At 47.8% G+C, this 18,545-nt stretch overlaps 1 protein-coding gene across 2 annotated transcripts in view; it reads right to left on the bottom strand.

The window, feature by feature from the left end:
* The window catches only part of LOC104056208 (fibrillin-2), a 127,096-nt gene that overhangs the window by 61,357 nt on the left and 47,194 nt on the right, over positions 1–18,545 (bottom strand). For both annotated transcript variants that reach the window (XM_009557441.2, XM_054050315.1), the window contains exons 7-8: positions 13,458–13,655; positions 11,998–12,123 (exon numbers count right to left, since the gene is read on the bottom strand). In XM_009557441.2, coding sequence (XP_009555736.2) covers positions 11,998–12,123; positions 13,458–13,655 — 324 coding nt within the window. The remainder of the gene's footprint in view (positions 1–11,997; positions 12,124–13,457; positions 13,656–18,545) is intronic.

Here is an 18,545-nt window from a genome sequence, read left to right on the forward strand (position 1 = left end):
AACTGCTCTCACCTGAACTTAGGATGTGCTCTACAAGCATCTGTCTAGCGTGGAGATATGGTAGACCCTCACCACAAGCTGAACATGGAGACCAGCCCCATTGCCAAGATCTGGATGCCTCAGTCTGGCTCCTAAAACAGAGCTTCTATATTTGAAATCTTGCTCAAAGATAGATTTTAAGCCTTTCTGGCAGATCTGAGCTGGAAAGATGAGACACTAAAGGGTTTGCTTGAGAACAGTAGAGTTCTCCAAACTTTCCAGGCCATTTATATTATAACTTTGAGAAAACTCTTGAGTTAATTATTTCTTTGGCTCTTTTTATACTGAGTATTTTAAGAGCTTCATACCCTGGTGAAAGTTCTGGTTAACAACAGATGGGAAACCACACAGAAAGCCTCAAAGCTGCAGTTTAACAGAAGTCAAATAGAAAAGGGGGAGGACAGAGGAGAAAACTCAACCTGTACAGATGGCAGAGAGAGACCAAGCCTATAACTTGGTGTGCAGCTATTTCTTGGGATCTGAAACTAGGGAAAACCAAAGAAACGCAGACATAAATCAGGAGTTTTCAAAATGGTGATCTGTTTTCCACAAATTTGGACCCAAACTGTCATTATAATTGTAGGTACAGGGTCCAGCCATGGTCGTGGGGCACTTGACTCTATGGACTTGTTGTTGGAAAGGGTCCAGAGGAGGCAACAGAGGTGACCCAAGGGCTGAAGCATCTCTGCTATGAGGACAGGCTGAGAGAGTTGGGGTTGTTCAGCCTGGAGAAGAGAAGGCTGCAGGGAGACCTTAGAGCAGCTTCTGGTACTTGAAGGGGCTGCAGGAAAGCTGGGAAGGGGCTTTATACAAGGGCCTGGAGTGACAGGACAAGGGGCAACAGCTTAAAATTGGAAAGGAGAAGATTTAGACTGGACATCAAGAAGAAATTCTTCACCATGAGGGTAGGGAAGCCCTGGAACAGGTTGCCCAGAGCAGTGGTGGCTGCCCCATCCCTGGAGGGGTTCAAGGCCAGGTTGGATGGGGCTTGGAGCCCCTGATCCAGTGGGAGGTGTCTCTGCCCATGGCAGGGAGTTGGAACTGGATGATCTTTAATGTCCCTTCCAACCCAAACCATTCTCTGATTCTATGACTTGTCTGGGATCAGGCTTTTCTATTTGTTCCTCTTGCCAGCTGAAATCTGTTTCAGAAGCTGAAATGGAATTAGATACAACCTCTAATTAATCCACCCAAAGCAGCTGGGTGGTGGTCATGGTCCCAGTGGTGGTAAAAGACAGAAGGAATATTTGAGTTCATACAGTGGCAAAACCAAATGTGTCTTGGCAATTGGCAAATTAAGTTATTTCTGCTCAGCAAACTCATTTATCGTATTTTAAATCCATCATAAGCAGGGGGGTTGTATGCAATTCTGACGCTGCCTGGGACTGGCAGGCAAGTAATGAAAAGGAACTGGTCAAAGTCTGCTCCTTCGAGGGGATTTTTGTGACGTGAACAACGTAGCAGCCTTGCAGAGCCCAATAGCATCGGCACATTCTGAGGTCAGAGCCGCTGCAGGGCAAAGAATAATCTGTAAAATAAAAGGCAAAACAGCAGAGACCACTCATCTGGGAGTGGAGGATGCCGTTGGAAAAGCTCACCTAGCAGAACTCAGTGATGCAATCACACAAGAGTTACCTGAACACCCCCCACCAGAGCAAGGGAGACACCAGAAGTCCATGGTGGGAGCCAGCAGGCCTGGCTGTGATGATCATAGAATCACCAGGTTGGAAAGGACCCACTGGATCATCGAGTCCAAACATTCCTAACACTCCCTAAACCATGTCCCTGAGCACTTCATCCACCCGTTCCTTAAACACCTCCAGGGAAGGGGACTCGACCACCTCTCTGGGCAGTCTGTGCCAGTGCCCCATGACTCTTTCCATGACGAATTTTTTTCTGACATCCAGTCTGACCCTCCCCTGGCGCAGCTCGAGGCCATTCCCCCTTGTCCTGTCCCCTGTCAGTTGGGAGAAGAGCCCAGCTCCCTCCTCTCCACAACCTCCTTTCAGGTAGTTGTAGAGAGCAATAAGGTCTCCCCTCAGCCTCCTCTTCTCCAGGCTAAACACCCCCAGCTCTCTCAGCCGCTCCTCGTCAGACGTTCTCCAGCCCCTCACCAGCTTCGTTGCTCTTCTCTGGACACACTCCAGAGCCTCAACATCCTTCTTGTGGTGAGGGGCCCAGAACTGAACACAGTACTCAAGATGATGGATGTGAGGGACCTGAGAAAGGGGAAACCCAAGGACAGGTGAGCTGTGTCCTGTCCAGGGAGAACCTCAGCAAATGTGAGTCAGGAAGGAATCGTCTGAAGGCAATCTCGCAGTGCCATGCAGTGGCTGGCGATGCTAGTGCAGCCCTGAAATGCATGGGAGAAGCACTGAGCAGGAGTAAGGAGGTGATGTTTCCTCTTAACCAGGATCACTCCTGGATGCCAGAGCTTTGCCAGCTCTTACATGAGGGTGTTAACAAAGTGGAGGGGGTCGGAGTCTGGGGGACAACTCAAAGCTTGGAAAAACCTACCTGACATAAGGGACTAACATTGAGTTTGCTAACTGGGTTACATTCAGAATTAACAGTTCTTCTCCAACCCAAACCATTCTATGATTCCATGCTTCTACAATTCCATGACTGGCAGGATTCAAGGCAATTAACTCAGGAAACTGGGAGGATGTGACGGCAAAGAGACACACAAAGATGCTGGTGAGAGCGCAGTGCTCTGCAGTCTTAAAAGAAGCAGATGAAAACTGAAGCCAAGACATTATAATATTAGGCTGCAATAGAGCAGACGGATTTACACCAATGGTAAATAATCTGTGCTCAGGGATAGGACCGGTTCTCCAAGGCTTGGGATGGATTCAACTCACCTGACAATGTCTGTAAAAGGATTCCCTAGCACAGGCACGAGGCCAAGGGAGAGCAAGGGGGTGTGAAATCCGGCTGCATAGAGGTGACTCTCAAGGAGTAAAAGTTGTCCTCACTTCCAGAAGCTTCCTCATAAACTTCACCCTTGTCTCTAAAATTAGAGAGGCTGCCAGGAATCTTCTGCCATTTCATCCCAGGCACTGTGACCCCACCTCATCAGCCTTCGGCTGATGGTGACAGTTAATTCACATCAGCACAAAGACCTCACCTTGTTCTTAGGGAAAAGAGGGTCTAGAGTGTTAGAAAAGACTGCAGAAATGGTCTGGGCAGTGGTGTATATTGAGCTGTGGTCAAACGTGTTAGATGGTCACAGAGCAGGCACCTCCACCAGAGCTTTTTCTAGATGTCATTTACACTCAGCAGAAAGACATAATCGCATCCAGGCAGCAAATCATCTCATCCGAAGGGCAATGTCAAAGCAGAGCAGAAGGGTTGTGCCCTAACAGTAATAATTTTTCCCAGTAAAGTGAGACAGAGTGGAATCCATCTCACTCAGCTCAGCCACCTTCACTGTGTGTGAGTGAACGAGCTGAACTGCCTTTTGAACTGAGGTCATGGTGTGGGCAAAGAGTTCCCACCAAAGAAATCCTCTTCAGACTCTCCTTGCTCACACAACGCGTTACAAACACAATTATCTGCTGTCTCGTTTGAGCTAAGACTCAGCCCTGAGGAATCAAGTGAAATGAAGACAGGCTGAGAGTTGGGGTTGTTCAGCCTGGAGAAGAGAAGGCTCTGAGGAGGTCTTATAGTGACCTTCCAGTACTGAAAAGAGCTACAAGAAAGCTGGAGAGGGGCTGTTCATAAAGACTTGTGGTGAAAGGACGAGGGGCAGTGGGTATAAACTGGAGAGGGGCAGATTTAGACTGGACATAAGGAAGAATTTCTTCACCATGAGAGTGGTGAGACACTGGAACAGGTTGCCCAGAGCAGTGGTGGCTGCCCCATCCCTGGAGGGGTTCAAGGCCAGCTTGGATGGGCCTTGGGCAGTCTGATCCAGTGGGATGTCCCTGCCCATGGCAGGGGGTTGGAACTGGATGATCTTTAAGGTCCCTTCCAACCCAAACTATTCTATGATTCTATGATTCATTGCAAGATGCACAACACTAAGCCCCAGCGCAGTGGGCAGGTCACGCACTCCTCTACCAAGAGGGGAAGGTGCATTCCTGTTTGGCTCCTTAGGAAGGCTAAAATCACACTTTCAGCTGACCAAAGCCACCTTTTGTGCAAGCAGCACAGCTATTGCCTCTGCCCTTGCACTGCTCCTTTAGCTCTTTGATGCTCAGAGCCCCTCCAAGAGACTGGAAACCCGGCAAGGCAGCAATGCAAATCTACAACAAACACTTCCCCCACCTGGGCCCCTGCAGCGAGAGAGATTTTATCACTGCAGCCTGCTCTGTCATTTAATTACAGGCCTGTGTTTGGTTACAATTTGCAGAGCACTGGAAGGGAGAGAGCTTTATGAAGCAAAAGCTGGTTGTACTATTAGAAATAGCAGCTTAAAACTCCTGCCCAGCCCTCCTGAAGTTGGGTGTATCAGATCTGGAGGCCAGCTGATGGGCATCTCAGGAGATAAACGCTTCTCACAGTGTCAGCCAACCAAGAAAGAGCCTGTATGTTTGTGGAGGAAGCAACTGCATTCCATCCTTGAGGAAAAACAGAGTTAATTGAAAAGTTTGATTTAAACTGCAACATTTTTTTTCCCCCTTGCAAACCCTCGCTGGGATGAGAGCAGTGTGAGCAACGCAAGAAGCAGGGGGAAAAAGCCAACGTTCCTCAAGACTCCTCGCACATCCTGTACTTTGAGAAACTGAGCTCTGGGCTTTGTTGTTGTTTCAGTTCTTCCCCACCGCATTTGCCTTCTTTATTTTCTCTTTGTAAAGCATCTCAGAGTTTTAATTTGTTCAGAGCTGGAGTCCATGGAGAGCTTGACACAGTGGGACGGATATGTAGACCTCTCATTAACACCCAGCTGCCAGCTCTGAGGAGGGAATTCTTCCAACTCCAACCTGGCTACTTCATGACTTTTCCAACTCTCTGTTAAAAATTAAAGTAATATTCTGTGCTCTCTGCTTTTCAGACAATGGCAGAATTCAATGCAAACGTTGATTTTGGATCTGGTCTCCATCTCGTTGGGTTGGAGTTGGCCTGATCGTTACGACTGCAAACGCTGGAAGCCAAAGGCTACAGAGCTTCAGAAGGAGAGCTGCAGTCTGTAAAGCCCTTCCAACACGGGTGCCCACAGACATGTCGAAACCCCAACTTTTCCATCTGCTAAAAAAAACCCAGGACTTGATGGAAAAAACACCTCAGTGTCACGTAGCAGAGGTCATGCCTCATCAGCCCTCTCTCGTGCGGCGCACGGGACTTTCAGACCTTCCCTTCCAGCAAGCACAAAGAAACCACAGAGGAGAGTAATGGAACCCTCCAAACCACACCAAATCCATGGAAATGAGCTTTTAATGGATCCAAACAATGAGCTCTTCTGTAGACGTTTTGTCAGAAAATTGAAAACACGCTAATAAAATGGCCATCGTGTTCCATTCGAGAGGAAAGTGGGCCAGCCTACCCCGCTGGTGGAAAATGCCAGGAAGCTCCCTCCAATTCAGAAACATGAATGAGATTCAATAGTGTCAAAAAGAGAGCCTCGTCTTCTTAGAAAATGTGGAATCCTGTGCCGTGGTGACAAAAGACATAAGAAGCACCTAACGTCCTCCTACAAATGCCAAACAGAAAGGGGCGAGTAAAAAAAAAAGGTGAGATTTTTAATTCAATTATTTGTTCCTTCTTGGCTGAATCTGCCTCCTGGAGATGCCAAAGGCAGTCAAGAAGAATCTACCCTGGCTGGGTTTGAACACAGCTCATTGCACAAAGCATGCGGTGCCTTTCACTCCCTTGCCTGGTGTTTCTCCACGTACTTTTTTGTATCTTTCATGTTATCATCATGGAACAATTCCGGATGTGAGAAGCTTATTCCTTTTTGAGGCATTGGAAAGCATCCTGGATGAGGCACTGGCATTATGTACCTCACTGATAACAGCTGGCTCCGCACTTTGTCATGCAGGAAAGGAAGGGCTATCGAGAAAAGAAGTTCAATTATTGGCAGAAAACCCACTAACATCATGGAAGAAAAAGCTTTACTCAGTCAGTGATTCCACCCTTAAGAACATGCCATGGAATTGTTCCCCTGCGTGTAATTTTTCTGGTTGCTTCCAGGATCATTTAAAAATGTCACTGTGTGACCCCCCCAACTTCCCTCGGATTTATTAAGGTCTTCGAAGCAGGAAGATGTTTCTGATTTCAGCTTTGATGATTCCTTTCTTCATTTTGCCCCATTAGTGCCAGAAGTGCTTTCTTGTGTCCTCCTCAACCACTCTTTTCTTCCAGCAGCGTTAGAAGTCAGCTGGATACAAGCATGCCCTTCTCTCAGTGCTCACACTTCTCTTCCCCTTCCAGAGCTCAGTAGAGGGTTGGGAGCCTTTTCCAGACCCCACACAAGCCAAACACCGTATCTTCTATCTCATTTAGCCATAAGCTGGCAACATCTGCCCTCCTTGCTCATCGTTTCATACGAACACCATCTAAACACACTCCTTGTCTCCAGGGCTGGTTCAGAGAGCAGTATTTCCATTCTCCTTTGCCTTCTTCACCTCCATCCACCCCGTCACCACTGCTTACACCTTTCAGAAAGTGAGCAGGCAACTCTCTATGCCTGAAAACTCTCCTTATATGTTGCAGAGCCCCAAGACTCTCAACCCCTCGAGCTCCTTCAGAATACAATGAACAAAGGCACAAACTAAGCCACTATTCGAAAGTGTCACATTCATTAGAGATGAGGCGCAGAAATAACTCTGGAACCAAGAAATCCTGGACTTGGAAGAGATTTAGGTTCAAATCTATAGACACATGGTGTAAATTTTGGGGTTGTCCTATGCGGGGACAGCAGTTGGACTCGATGATCCTTGTGGATCGCTTCCAACTCAGAACATTCTATGATTCTAAACTCAAACTTGATGTCGTCTGCACATTTTCAGTGTTTGCAGATAGAAAAAGGACATCGATTCCCTTCTGGGGCCGGACCCAAAATTCATCCAGCGTAACCAGCTGCAGCCCCCTCACAGGCTTGGGACATCAGGGCTGGAGCTGGCCTCCCTTATCAGTATAAAAGATCTTGCATAAGAAAAGCATCTTTATTCTACAGGGATTCAGGGACTGAAAACGGAGCCTTCATTCCAGGTGCCGTTTGTGGTAGGAGATAAGTATCACTATGGGAAAGGAACAACATTATCTCTCCTCCTTTGCCTGTTCCCACCAATAAACAGCCCACAGAAGATTAGTGGGGCTTGCTGCTGCGTTAATGAGGGAGACATCATTAATCAGCAGCCACAGTGACACAGGCTCTGACCTTCGGCTCAAACGCAATCCCATCTGTTGACTTCACTCCCTGGGACGAATCTTCTAAGTAGAAAATACAAGCTCCTGGGAATGAGGGAAGAATTTCACAGACATATAATCTAGTTTTAATATTTCCTGGATGTTAGGCTCGGGTAAAGAGTCTGAAACAAAAAAAAAAGGAGGAAACCTTTTCCTAAAGCAATCCCTCCTCTCCCCGGCTATAAAGTTAGCACAAACAGACTCAACAAGGGAATTCCTGCCGCTTTGAGATTGTAGGCTTGGAGCACACCTGGATAAAGAAAATATCCTCTCATGCTTGCAGCCGTTACATTGATTCAAACCCTTGGCTCAATGAAGGTATTTCTCAGACTGATACAGATACGTTGGCAGTACAGACGATTCCAGCAAATCAGGCATTCGGTGCTCTATCAGCTGAACCAAACCGTTCCCTCCCGATGCATCAAAGCATACGGAAAACTCCGAGACACAGCCCAGATCTTCCTGTGCCTATGAAGTGGTAGCATCAAAGGAACCCTTTACAAGACGCTGGCTCTCTCTTTCCCTGTTCAGAGACTCTGAGTGGCTCCCGTGGGGCACCTGTCCTAGAGGGGAGCAGTGATAACTCCACCAAAGGCATCCTCCTCACCTTCTGCCTGCCTGGTGGGGAGATGCTGGTCACTCACGCCTGGGAAACAAGCCCTCAAAAACAATCTCAGCCCTGTCCATTTAGAGCATCCCTCACGTTTTTGTCATTCTCACAGAGGGATCCGCAGGTCAGTAAATCGTCCTGAAGGAAAGCATCCTCTTTTGGTGGTCTCTTTAGCACTTGAGGTAAGATAAGTGATGGAACAGACGCCGTAGATGCTGGGGATGTCTCTTTTTACGGCCATCCAGGAAGGAGAGTGAAAGGAAGCTGTTTATGGCCACATCAAGCTGCTTTTGCAGGCGTTCTAGGAAGTGGGGACCCACGCAGAGGCCCCTCGCATCTGGATGACAGATTCAGACAATGGATTGTTTTTAATCTTGGTACATAGGAGATTCCAGCTAAACTGATTTCAGATGTGCTTTGCCTGGTCCCCAGCCAGCACGGGAGAGGCAGACCGAGGCAAGAACAATTTCTTGTGTGTCCTGAGGTGGGGTCTATAGGTCTACTGCAGTCCAGCCTTGGCCCATTTGGCCAAGCACAGGACATCACTGACCACGGGGAACGGGTTCTTCACTTGAAATGACTTTAAAAATGCTGGTTTGGATTCTACCAGTTCCCGGTCCTCGGATTCCAGAGGGCTGCAAGAAACCCTTTTTTTTAGAAAGCGTCCTGGCATTCCACCAAGGAAGATCCACCAAGACAGATGTCTTCTCAACATAAGAGGATGTCCATCCCCCACCGCAGGATTAATTGGTGTCTCACTTTGGAAAAGTTTTTCCGAAGGGCTGAACCCAGGTCACACGGCAGAGATTGACCCAGGGACTACTGGAGTTGTACTAGCAAGGAAAATGCCTGGATTGCGGGAGGGTGAGGGGATGGAAACAGTCACTGGAAAGCAGGAATACTCTGTTGCCTGAGAACTGACTGTTGGGAGAAACCAGGATGGTGGGGAGGATTTTGTGAGGCTGTCTGCCTCGTCTTGGGGCCTTCAGGAAAGCTGGGGAGGGGCTCTGGATCAGGGAATGCAGGGACAGGGCAAAGGGGAATGGTTTTCATCTGAAAGAGGGGAGATTGAGATGAGAACTTGGGAAAAAATGTTTTGCTGTGAGGGTGGGGAGGCCCTGGCCGAGGTTGCCCAGAGCAGTGGTGGCTGCCCCATCCCTGGAGGGGTTCAAGGACAGGTTGGATGGAGCTTGGAGCAACCGGATCTGGTGGGAGGTGTCCCTGCCCATGGCAGGGGGTGGAACTGGATGGGCTTGGAGGTCCCTTCCACCCCAAACCGTTCTATGATTCTACAGAACTCTGATTTTAGTGCATTCGTCATCCCTTGTCCTGGTTACAACAGAGCCCTGGAGAGGAATGAAGTGGAAGTTCCTGAAGCCCACCTAGATGGGACACAGTCACACCAGCACAACAAACAGGTTTGACCCCTAAAAGATCAAACAGAGGCCAGCAGGGTTTCCTTAGGGCACGTGGGAAAGAGCTTTAACAACCAAGGCAGGAAAAGGTTAATGCCGTTTTCCTTTTCATTTGCCAGATGTTTGGAAAATACAACAAATACCTATTCCTCTGCTTCTGAGAGGTGCAGCCTGCCTGGCAAGATACACCTTTGGTCCACAAGAACCACTGCAAAGTGCTTGGGGAGAGCATGTCCTTCCCTTAGAGGTCTGCACACCTCAGAGATGCTGAGCAGTGATAGAGAAGATGCTGAGGAACCTCAAGAACCTTAAGGAACCAGAGCCGGGCTCTTATGAAGAGGGCTCAGACTGGTGGCACTGTGACTGTTTAACATCCTGACAGCACCTCATCCTGCCTGTGCTTTCCATTCTACTGCAGAAGTTTGTGCCTCACGGAATGGACCAAGACATTGCTTCTCTCTGTCCAAGTGAGTCCTGAATTTGATTAAGGAATACAGTGGGCCAACTTATTCTGAGTTGAAGAGCAAAGAGCAGTTCCAGGGGCTTCGAGGACTAGGCAGCTTTCTGCCTTAACTACCACAACTGGTCTTAACACTGCTAAATTTTCACACCTCCCAGTGCTCTGGTCTGAGGATCAGGGGTTTGGCCACTTCTAAGCAACTCTGCCAATCACCTGGAAAGAATTTCCCTTGGAAATATCAGAGGTCTCTGCACCATCACACCAGACCCTGCTGAGCTGTTGAGACTGGGCCTGTGTTTCCAACAGTCCTACATCCAGACGTGGAGATCTGACCACCGACACTGCAGATCGGCTTGCACACATGTTCAGAGCAGAGTTGCACCTGCACATCTGGGCAAAGCATCTGGGTCTTCCGCTGAAGTAGTTTTAGAATGTACTTAATCCATAAACCTCTCCAACTTCTGTGCCGAAGAAGAGGCAAAGAGGAGTTTCTGCAAAGTTCCCTTCCATCAGGTTGGGAACTTCTCCAGAGAGTTAGAAAGTTGCTTGCTCAAAGCACCAGGCTAAGGCTGATGCTAACAAGCGACAGTAGCTCTGCAGGGCTTCAAGCGACAGTAGCTCTGCAGCCACTGCCAAGGCAGTAACGGTTTAGAGCATCCCTAACTAAGCACGAACTGAGCCTCTCTTGAAGCACCTCAAGAGAGATCATAGAATCATAGAATAGTTTGGGTTGGAAGGGACCTTAAAGATCATCTAGTTCCAACCCCGCTGCCATGAACAAAGACATCCCACTGGATCAGGCTGCCCAAGGCTCCATCCAAGAGATGCTGAGGCAGGAAAGGTCTCTCCCATTTACAACTCGGTTGAAGGCAAGCAATGTGCATCCTACAAAGCAACCAGAAAGACAGGGAGAGCAAGCACAGCAGGCTGGCTGTCTGCAGACAACCCCGGACTGGTGGGGATGCCTGTGGGGATGAGACAGCACCAGGCACTGGCTTAAAGGAGGAATGCTCACAGGCACGCTGCTGATGACTGGAATTTCACCTCTCTAACATCAAATCTTTCCTTGTACTTGATTAGTACTCAAGGACAAGGTTCAGGTCCTGGCCAACACATCAGTTTGGAAGAACATCACCAAGTCAGTGAAGCAACAGTTCATTTACTTGCTCCATACCCTCATCTCATGGAATCAGCTCTTTTGCAGTGCACCACGTGCCATAATGTTATTGCTGCTTGTCTTACTCCATCACTGTCCCAGCTAGTCAGACTCTACCGACTCTGCTTTCCTTCCAGTTACTCCACTGAACTATAGGAAACACAGTGTAAGCTGCAAAAAGACAAACATCAAGTGGATACAAGGAAAATATTCCTCACCACGACAGTGTTGCAACCCTGGGACAAGAGCCCCAAAAGAAAAGGCTTTAGGTTTTCAAACTTGACCAATCTAAGCAAGACGAGCAACCAGAGACAGCTTTGAAGACAGCCCTGATCAAAGCAGGAGGTTCAACTAAAGCCAATCAGACGTCCCTTCTATCAATGAGTCTGCGTTGCCATTAAAATATCTATTATAGAATCATAGAATCATTAAGGTTGGAAAAGACCTCCAAAATCATCAAGTCTAACTGAACCCAGCACCACTGCGCCGACTAAACCATGTCCTACTGTGCCAATCTACATGTTTTTTGAACCCTTCCAGGGATGGGGACTCCACGAGTGCCCTGGGCAGCCTCTGCCAGCGCTTCACCACTCTGTCAGTGAAGAAATTTTTTCTAATATCCAACCTATTCAGAAGACACCTGCATGAAATAAAAAAGTCTTTCTACTTTAAGAGAATATCAGACCAGCTCCGGTCCTCATTTCCCTGTCTTGGACTGCACGGAGTAGAAAAACAGATCAGAGAGCCCTATTGCAGTCTATTTTCATGCTAGCGATACTTCCCCCTACCTGGAAGGTAGGACCAAGGCTGGCATGAGACTTCTTTCTCATCTCTACTCCGCTAGCCTTGGAGATGCCCTGTGACCAGAGAGATTCTCAGGATTTTAAATGCCCTTTGCCCACCGAGTGCGTCTGGGAACTCAGCGCTGAGCAGTCTGCTGAAGCTGTGCAGAAGTTTGCAACCTTACCTTCACATCTGTGGCTGGTCTCGCTCTGCTTGTGTCCCGCAGGGCATTTGCACTCATAAGAGCCCACAGTGTTGATGCAATTACCGCCTTGACAGAGGCCAGGGATGGCTTGACATTCATCCACATCTACAGGAAGAACAAAAAAGATGTTAGAAAGTGCAACCATGGCTACAGATGAATGTTCTACCCCAGCATGGTGGGAGTGCTATGAGGAAGAAGCTTTGCTCCAAGTAGGCGGATTGACATTTCCTAATGCAATCACCCATCAGATAACATTAGTGATAAGGGAAAGGACAGAAAATGATCATCAAGGTATCGCTGGTTTATCTACACAAGCAAGAGGGAGACAAAAATAGCAATGTTTTTCTAAGCAAACATAATACATCTCTCGTGGTTCATTCCAGCTGAGTTAATGGTGAGTTGGTTTAGTGGGATGTCCTCCTGCAGCCTTCAGAGAGCACTGCAGGGTGGAGAGGGGACCTTGCAACCTCCTCATCTGTGAGGGGACACTGCTTTCCAAAGCACCTCAGGAGGGTCTCGGTATTTGCTGCTAGAATCAGCACTCTCAGGTGCTGCAGAGATTATTTATTGTCCTGTTCTGCTTGCAGTAACAGCGAGTGACAAACCCATTAAACAGGCCAAGCTCTCCTGGAGACATTGGGGCCATAAAATCAGACTATAATAGACAGCTGGAGAGTCCTCCTCTTCAGCCTTCCCAGTTTTATCCTGCAGGCACTGGCCAGTGTGGGATTTGGACTGGAATTTGGCTTTTGATCATGGCAGGTAAAGCCTGAAAGTAGTTGCAGATGCAGAAAGGAATTCACGCAAATCTACATGGAGACCCCTGCAACGAATCAGTGGGGAGAAGACACAGCAGCTCCAGAAAGGCTGTCAACGGGATCTGCTGATAGGAACTCAGAGGACCATTCTGCTATTCTTTGCCTGGATGTCCTAGACATTGACTCCAACCTCTACAATTATGATTTACGTACATTTTACTTCCTTGCGTGACCTCAACGGAATTATGGCTTCTGTTTTGAACCAGTAATATAATTTACAGAGCACTCGTCAAGCAATACAAGGGCTAATCACATTCCAGTGGTGGGACAGAAGCTCCAACAATAGCACCACCACAGAATAAGGACATAGAGAAGGCTGTAACTTAGTTTTAAACCTGCAGAAACGCTAGCCTGATTCATTACATCTTGTGAGATGGAGGAACATCACCCGAGAAGCACAGTATGGCCAGAATCTTTAAGTGAGCTAAGATGATCTTAGGTCGTCCCATGAGAGACCCAACACCCATGGTGATGCTCTGGGACATACAATGATGGATTTAGCAAAGTCTACACAGAGAACTGGTCTCCATATTGGACCTCCTGGCAGTTATTCATCACTCGCCCTTTCAGTGCATGTCAGGATGGATAAGGGAACATCCTCCAGATGTTCATGGCATTTACCTTGGCAGGCTCCAGTTCGAATGTTGGGAATGAAGCCTCGGCGGCAGGGGTGAGGCTGAGCAGGGCACATCTCACAAGGGTGGCCCCAAGCCCGTCCAATGGTAGCACAACACATGGTCTTGGTGCAGACGATCCCACTGAGTTGGCCCTGGCACATCTGGTTATTGACTTGGCTGAAGCAGGGACCAGTACGGTAGTCTGAGGGAGAACAATAACATCCACAGGTTAGATCAAGACACAAACAAGGTTTTCCATCTAACAGACTATCCCCCTTCCTACCAGCATGGACATTCAGGTGCAAAGTCAACAAGTTTGGGGAAAAAAAGTCTGCAGTTATGAAAAGAACAAAAATTTAAGACTAAGCTGGACACCAGTACTGGAGGTGGTGACTTCCTTTCTGCCACATGGTTCATGTGATGGTCTAGAGGTTCTCCAAGCCACCTCTTCTGGTTTCCTCAAGGCTCATCCATGAACTACACTTATTCTGTGCCTTGAGTCACTCTTTTTATGTTCTGGCCCTAGAATGAACTCAAAATATAAAGTCAGACAAAGAGGTAATTTCAGGGCTGCAGGTTCCCCTGTTCAGAGGAAATTCTGGGGTCAGCAAAGCAATTGAACTTCATTTTAGTTAGAGGTAAATATGGAGCTGATATGCTACAAGCATCTCATGGACACCCTTAGGGCCCAACAGTCCATGTGATGTGAACATATAGGATGACGGAGATACCTTCCTGCCAGATCACTTCAACTTGGCTTGCAGAGGAGGAGTCCCACGTGTCATCCCCAAAACATTCGGGAGTGAATTTCCAAATCTTTCCTCCTGATGTCTACTGTAAATCCCACCAAGGGACTCCTACGCTTTCTGACAGTCCCAGTAAAAGAAACCTCCTGCAGCAACACACATCGTTGCGATTAATTTCTTCGGTTTAACTCTTAAAGGTCCCTTGGCAATTTTAACCAGATCTTTAAAACCCAGATGTTGCAGAAACCACCAGCCTGTTTCTTATTCCCAACAAGGATCCTCCTACCCTTTCAAACCAAAAGTAAATTTTGAAGGGCTTGTTTGCACTAAGGAATGCGGTTTTGCCACTGTCTGGGGTCCCACGACCCTTGATTAGGGATATTAGCACACCAGACATTCATCAGGAAGCAAAAGTCTTACACGAGAGCGTTTCTCCTGCTACTGGGAATGACTGCATGCAAGTGTTTGATCTGTGGCTGGAAAAAAGGACCTTTAACCATGTTACTGTCAGACCAGAAAATTCCACAATAACTGTCTAAGGAAGTTAGGTGTTGGTCAAAGGGCCATTAGTTCAGGTAGCCTGGCTGAGAGCTGCAAGGTTGCTTATGGAATTTTGCAGCTGGAGCACACGGTAATTAGTAATTGACTGTGAACCCTAATCCCTACATCAGCGCCCAGATTAGCCCAGAGCTGTCTGGACAGTGAAACATTTGTCTTTGACATGTGAAGCAATGAAAAACTTGTGTGGAAAATGGTTATATTTAAAGTCCCGAACTATGGGCAGCACTGATACCCATGTTCAAAGACCAATAGTCTGGAAATGCCTTAGGATAATACAGATGCTCAACAAAACGAAGCTCATCCAGCCCATATCAGGCTGGAGCACCTCCCGTACGAGGCCAGGCTGAGAGTTGGGATTGCTCAGCCTGGAGAAGAGAAGGCTGTGGGGAGACCTTAGAGCAGCTTCCAATCCTGAAAGGGGCTCCAGGAAAGCTGGGGAGGGGCTCTGGATCAGGGAGGGCAGGGAGAGGACAAGCAAAGATGGTTTTCAGCTGAAAGAGGGGAGATTGAGATGAGATCTTTGGAGGAAACCTTTTGCTGTGAGGGTGGGGAGGCCCTGGCCCAGGTTGCCCAGAGCAGTGGTGGCTGCCCCATCCCTGGAGGGGTCCAAGGCCAGGTTGGATGGGGCTTGGAGCCCCTGATCCAGTGGGAGGTGTCCCTGCCCATGGCAGGGGGGTAGAACCGGACGGACTTTGAGGTTTCCTCCAACTCAAACCATTCTGTGATTCTATTCTATGATTCATTGTCCGTATTCCATTTCATGGCCTGCAAATTCTCAGATATAATTCTTTCCACACACAATCCTTGCAATCAGCTCCCTTCTTTTTAAACCCTGACCCACACATGCAAAGAATAAAAAGCAAGGAAAACCATTAAATAGACTGTTTGAGGCAGAAAGCTTTCTCCCATAAGGTACGTTCGCATGACAGCCCCGTTGACAGAACGTCCATTTGCATGAGACCATGACGGAGTGTCATTATGGCTGTAAAAGATCCATCTGGAAATGCTGGTAATTCCTGTACGGCTTCAGATCACCAGTACCTGTGCTGGTGTGCTTCCCTTACTCCTGTGTCTTGTGCCAAGTAAAAACTCTATGAGGTTCACCTGTACTTCATTATCCCACCTGGCAACAGGGGAAGCACGAACTACATGGTAACCACGCACCACATCCTCCGCTATCTCTTGGAAAGAATCAATTAGTGCAATAATTGCTTCTTTCCAGCTTAATGCTCCCTCCAATTTGTCTTTCTTGAGCAGCTGGGAGCAGAGGCCTACTTGGAAAGGAAAAATGTCAAAAGAAGTTTGGTCTGTGAGGCTCATTGAGAAGGAAACAGCAAAAGGGATTTGAGAGGGAAAAAAAAAGGCACTGATTTTGCAGTTACAGTGGTCTAAAAGTGTCACGATCCCATAAAAATGCCTTTGTTTGGAACTCAGAACAGAAATATGTAGTGTGCTGGCAGTGGTGAGCTACCAAATCACAGTCTTTAGGGGTTTGACCCAAAATTTAACAAGATATCAAAGCACATGGTCTTCATTAGTGCCTCCTGCCATGACAAGCTTAATGGTTTAGTTGGTTCTAGCTTATTCCTAGAACAGAAACCAACAATGAAGCCGCCGAGGCTTCATTCCCAACAAGATTTCAGTTGTTTAGTGTTTTTTCAAATCGAACTGAAAGGCTCTTCCTCAAATTTTCAACTTTGAGGAAAAGGCCAACGAGAGCTCTTTGTAACCCCACCACTGAACAATTTCAATCTTCTGAACAAATCATACCCAAAGAACCATGGAAGAACTTGCTTTTTGATCCTATTTCAATGGAGAAATCAACTCATTAGCACACAACAAAAGTCTGTCCTAAAGTATTAGGAGAGGAGAAAAGAAATAAAGAGAGAGCAGCATCACTAAACTCACAGTTTGCTTCCATCCTGAGGGCTCCTTGCAGTTCTAGCCCCCAACTCAGCAAGCAGCCCCTTCCAACCTGGCCTTGAACCCCTCCAGGGATGGGGCAGCCACCACTGCTCTGGGCAACCTGGGCCAGGGCCTCCCCACCCTCACGGCAAAAGGTTTCCTCCTAAGATCTCATCTCAACCTCCCCTCTTTCAGCTGAAAACCATGTTCGCTTGTCCTCTCCCTGCCCTCCCTGATCAAGAGTCCCTCCTCAGCTTTCCTGGAGCCCCTTTCAGGATTGGAAGCTGCTCTGAGGTCTCCCCACAGCCTTCTCTTCTCCAGGCTGAACAACCAGAGCTCTCTCAGCCTGTCCTTGTTTGGGAGGTTCTCCAGCCCTCGGATCATCTCCGTGGCCTCCTCTGCACTCGCTCCAACAGCTCCATGTCCCTCCTGTGCTGAGGACTCCAGAACTGGACATAGGGCTCCAGGTGGGGTCTCACCAGAGCAGAGTAGAGGGTGAGAATCCCCTCTCTCGACCTGCTGGTCCCACAGCTTCTGGCAGAGCCCAAACCGATTCATGGCAGGCCCGTACAAAGGGCAAAGGCGTCAACTTGCACTTCCCACACTATCTCGCTGAGGCCTGGCTGGATACACTGCAGCAAGAATTCCTTGAGACTGATAATGAAAGTGCGATTGTAAGGAGAACAGCTCTTTTTAAACAAATAATTTATAAAAATAGATTTTCATATGTAGATGACTTCTTCAGAGGGAATGAAGCCAAAGAAATTGCAGTCTGGAGTCCAGAAAGCTTGGCTGCATTCCAGCTCCCATCTGTTGCTAATTTTAATGTTCAAATTATTAAATTTTTAATGAGGCACCAATCAAATTTTATTAAGGAAATGTGCATGCTTAGGAGATGTCTAAAAACCTTTAACAGTCTATGCATGGCATCCCGTCTTCCAGGAACCCCGTCACAGGTAGTTGTCCTTCAGAAGTCTGGTCCTTGTGGGTACACTTCTTAGAAAGAGTGATGAGGTGGTTTCCTCACTGAAAGCTGAGGTTTCTTTCCTCTTTCAAGCTCCCTCAGACTTACAGTAACAGCGTCCAGTGGTAGGATATGGATGAGTGCCACCTTTCCATCTGCAGGTAAGGTTCTCATTAACAAAAGAAGCGTGGCCAGCAGGTCAAGGGAGGTGATCCTCCCCCCTCTACTCTGCTACAAAAATGATCCAAGGGCCGGAGAACCTCTGCTATGAGGACAGGCTGAGAGTTGGGGTTGTTCAGCCTGGAGAGGAGAAGGCTCCAGGAAGACCTTAGAGCAGCTTCCAGAGCTGAAAGGAGCTCCAAGAAAGCTGGGAAGAGCCTAATTCCAGGTGCATGGAGTGATAGGATGAGGGAAAATGGCTTTAAATTGGAGGAGAGAAGATTTAGATAAGGCATTAGGATGAAATTCATCATGATGAGGGTGGGGAGGCCCTGGAACAGGTTGCCCAGAGCAGTGGTGGCTGCCCCATCCCTGGAGGGGTTCAAGGCCAGGTTGGATGGGGCTTGGAGCAACCTGATCCAGTGGGAGGTGTCCCTGCCTGTGGCAGGGGGGTGGACCCAGATGATCTTTAAGGTTCCTTCCAGCTCAAACCATTCTAGTAGTCTATGATTAAAGAGATTTCAAGAAATACTGGATCAGGGTTTATCTTCGCAGTCAGACGGAATCTCTTCACCTCTACAGAAGAGACTTTTAGCAGAGCTGGGCCATGTGTATCTGGGTCTTTACCAATCACTTGTAGCTGTAAGAAACAATGTGCCAGTCCTCTGCCTGACTTAACGTCCCCAAATACAGTAAGAACATAGCATAGGACAGACATCAGCTTCTCTCCCAGCATCTATCATCCTCCTCATCCATG

The sequence above is a fragment of the Cuculus canorus genome, chromosome 27 (genome assembly GCF_017976375.1).
Source record: "Cuculus canorus isolate bCucCan1 chromosome 27, bCucCan1.pri, whole genome shotgun sequence".
Lineage (NCBI taxonomy): Eukaryota > Metazoa > Chordata > Aves > Cuculiformes > Cuculidae > Cuculus > Cuculus canorus.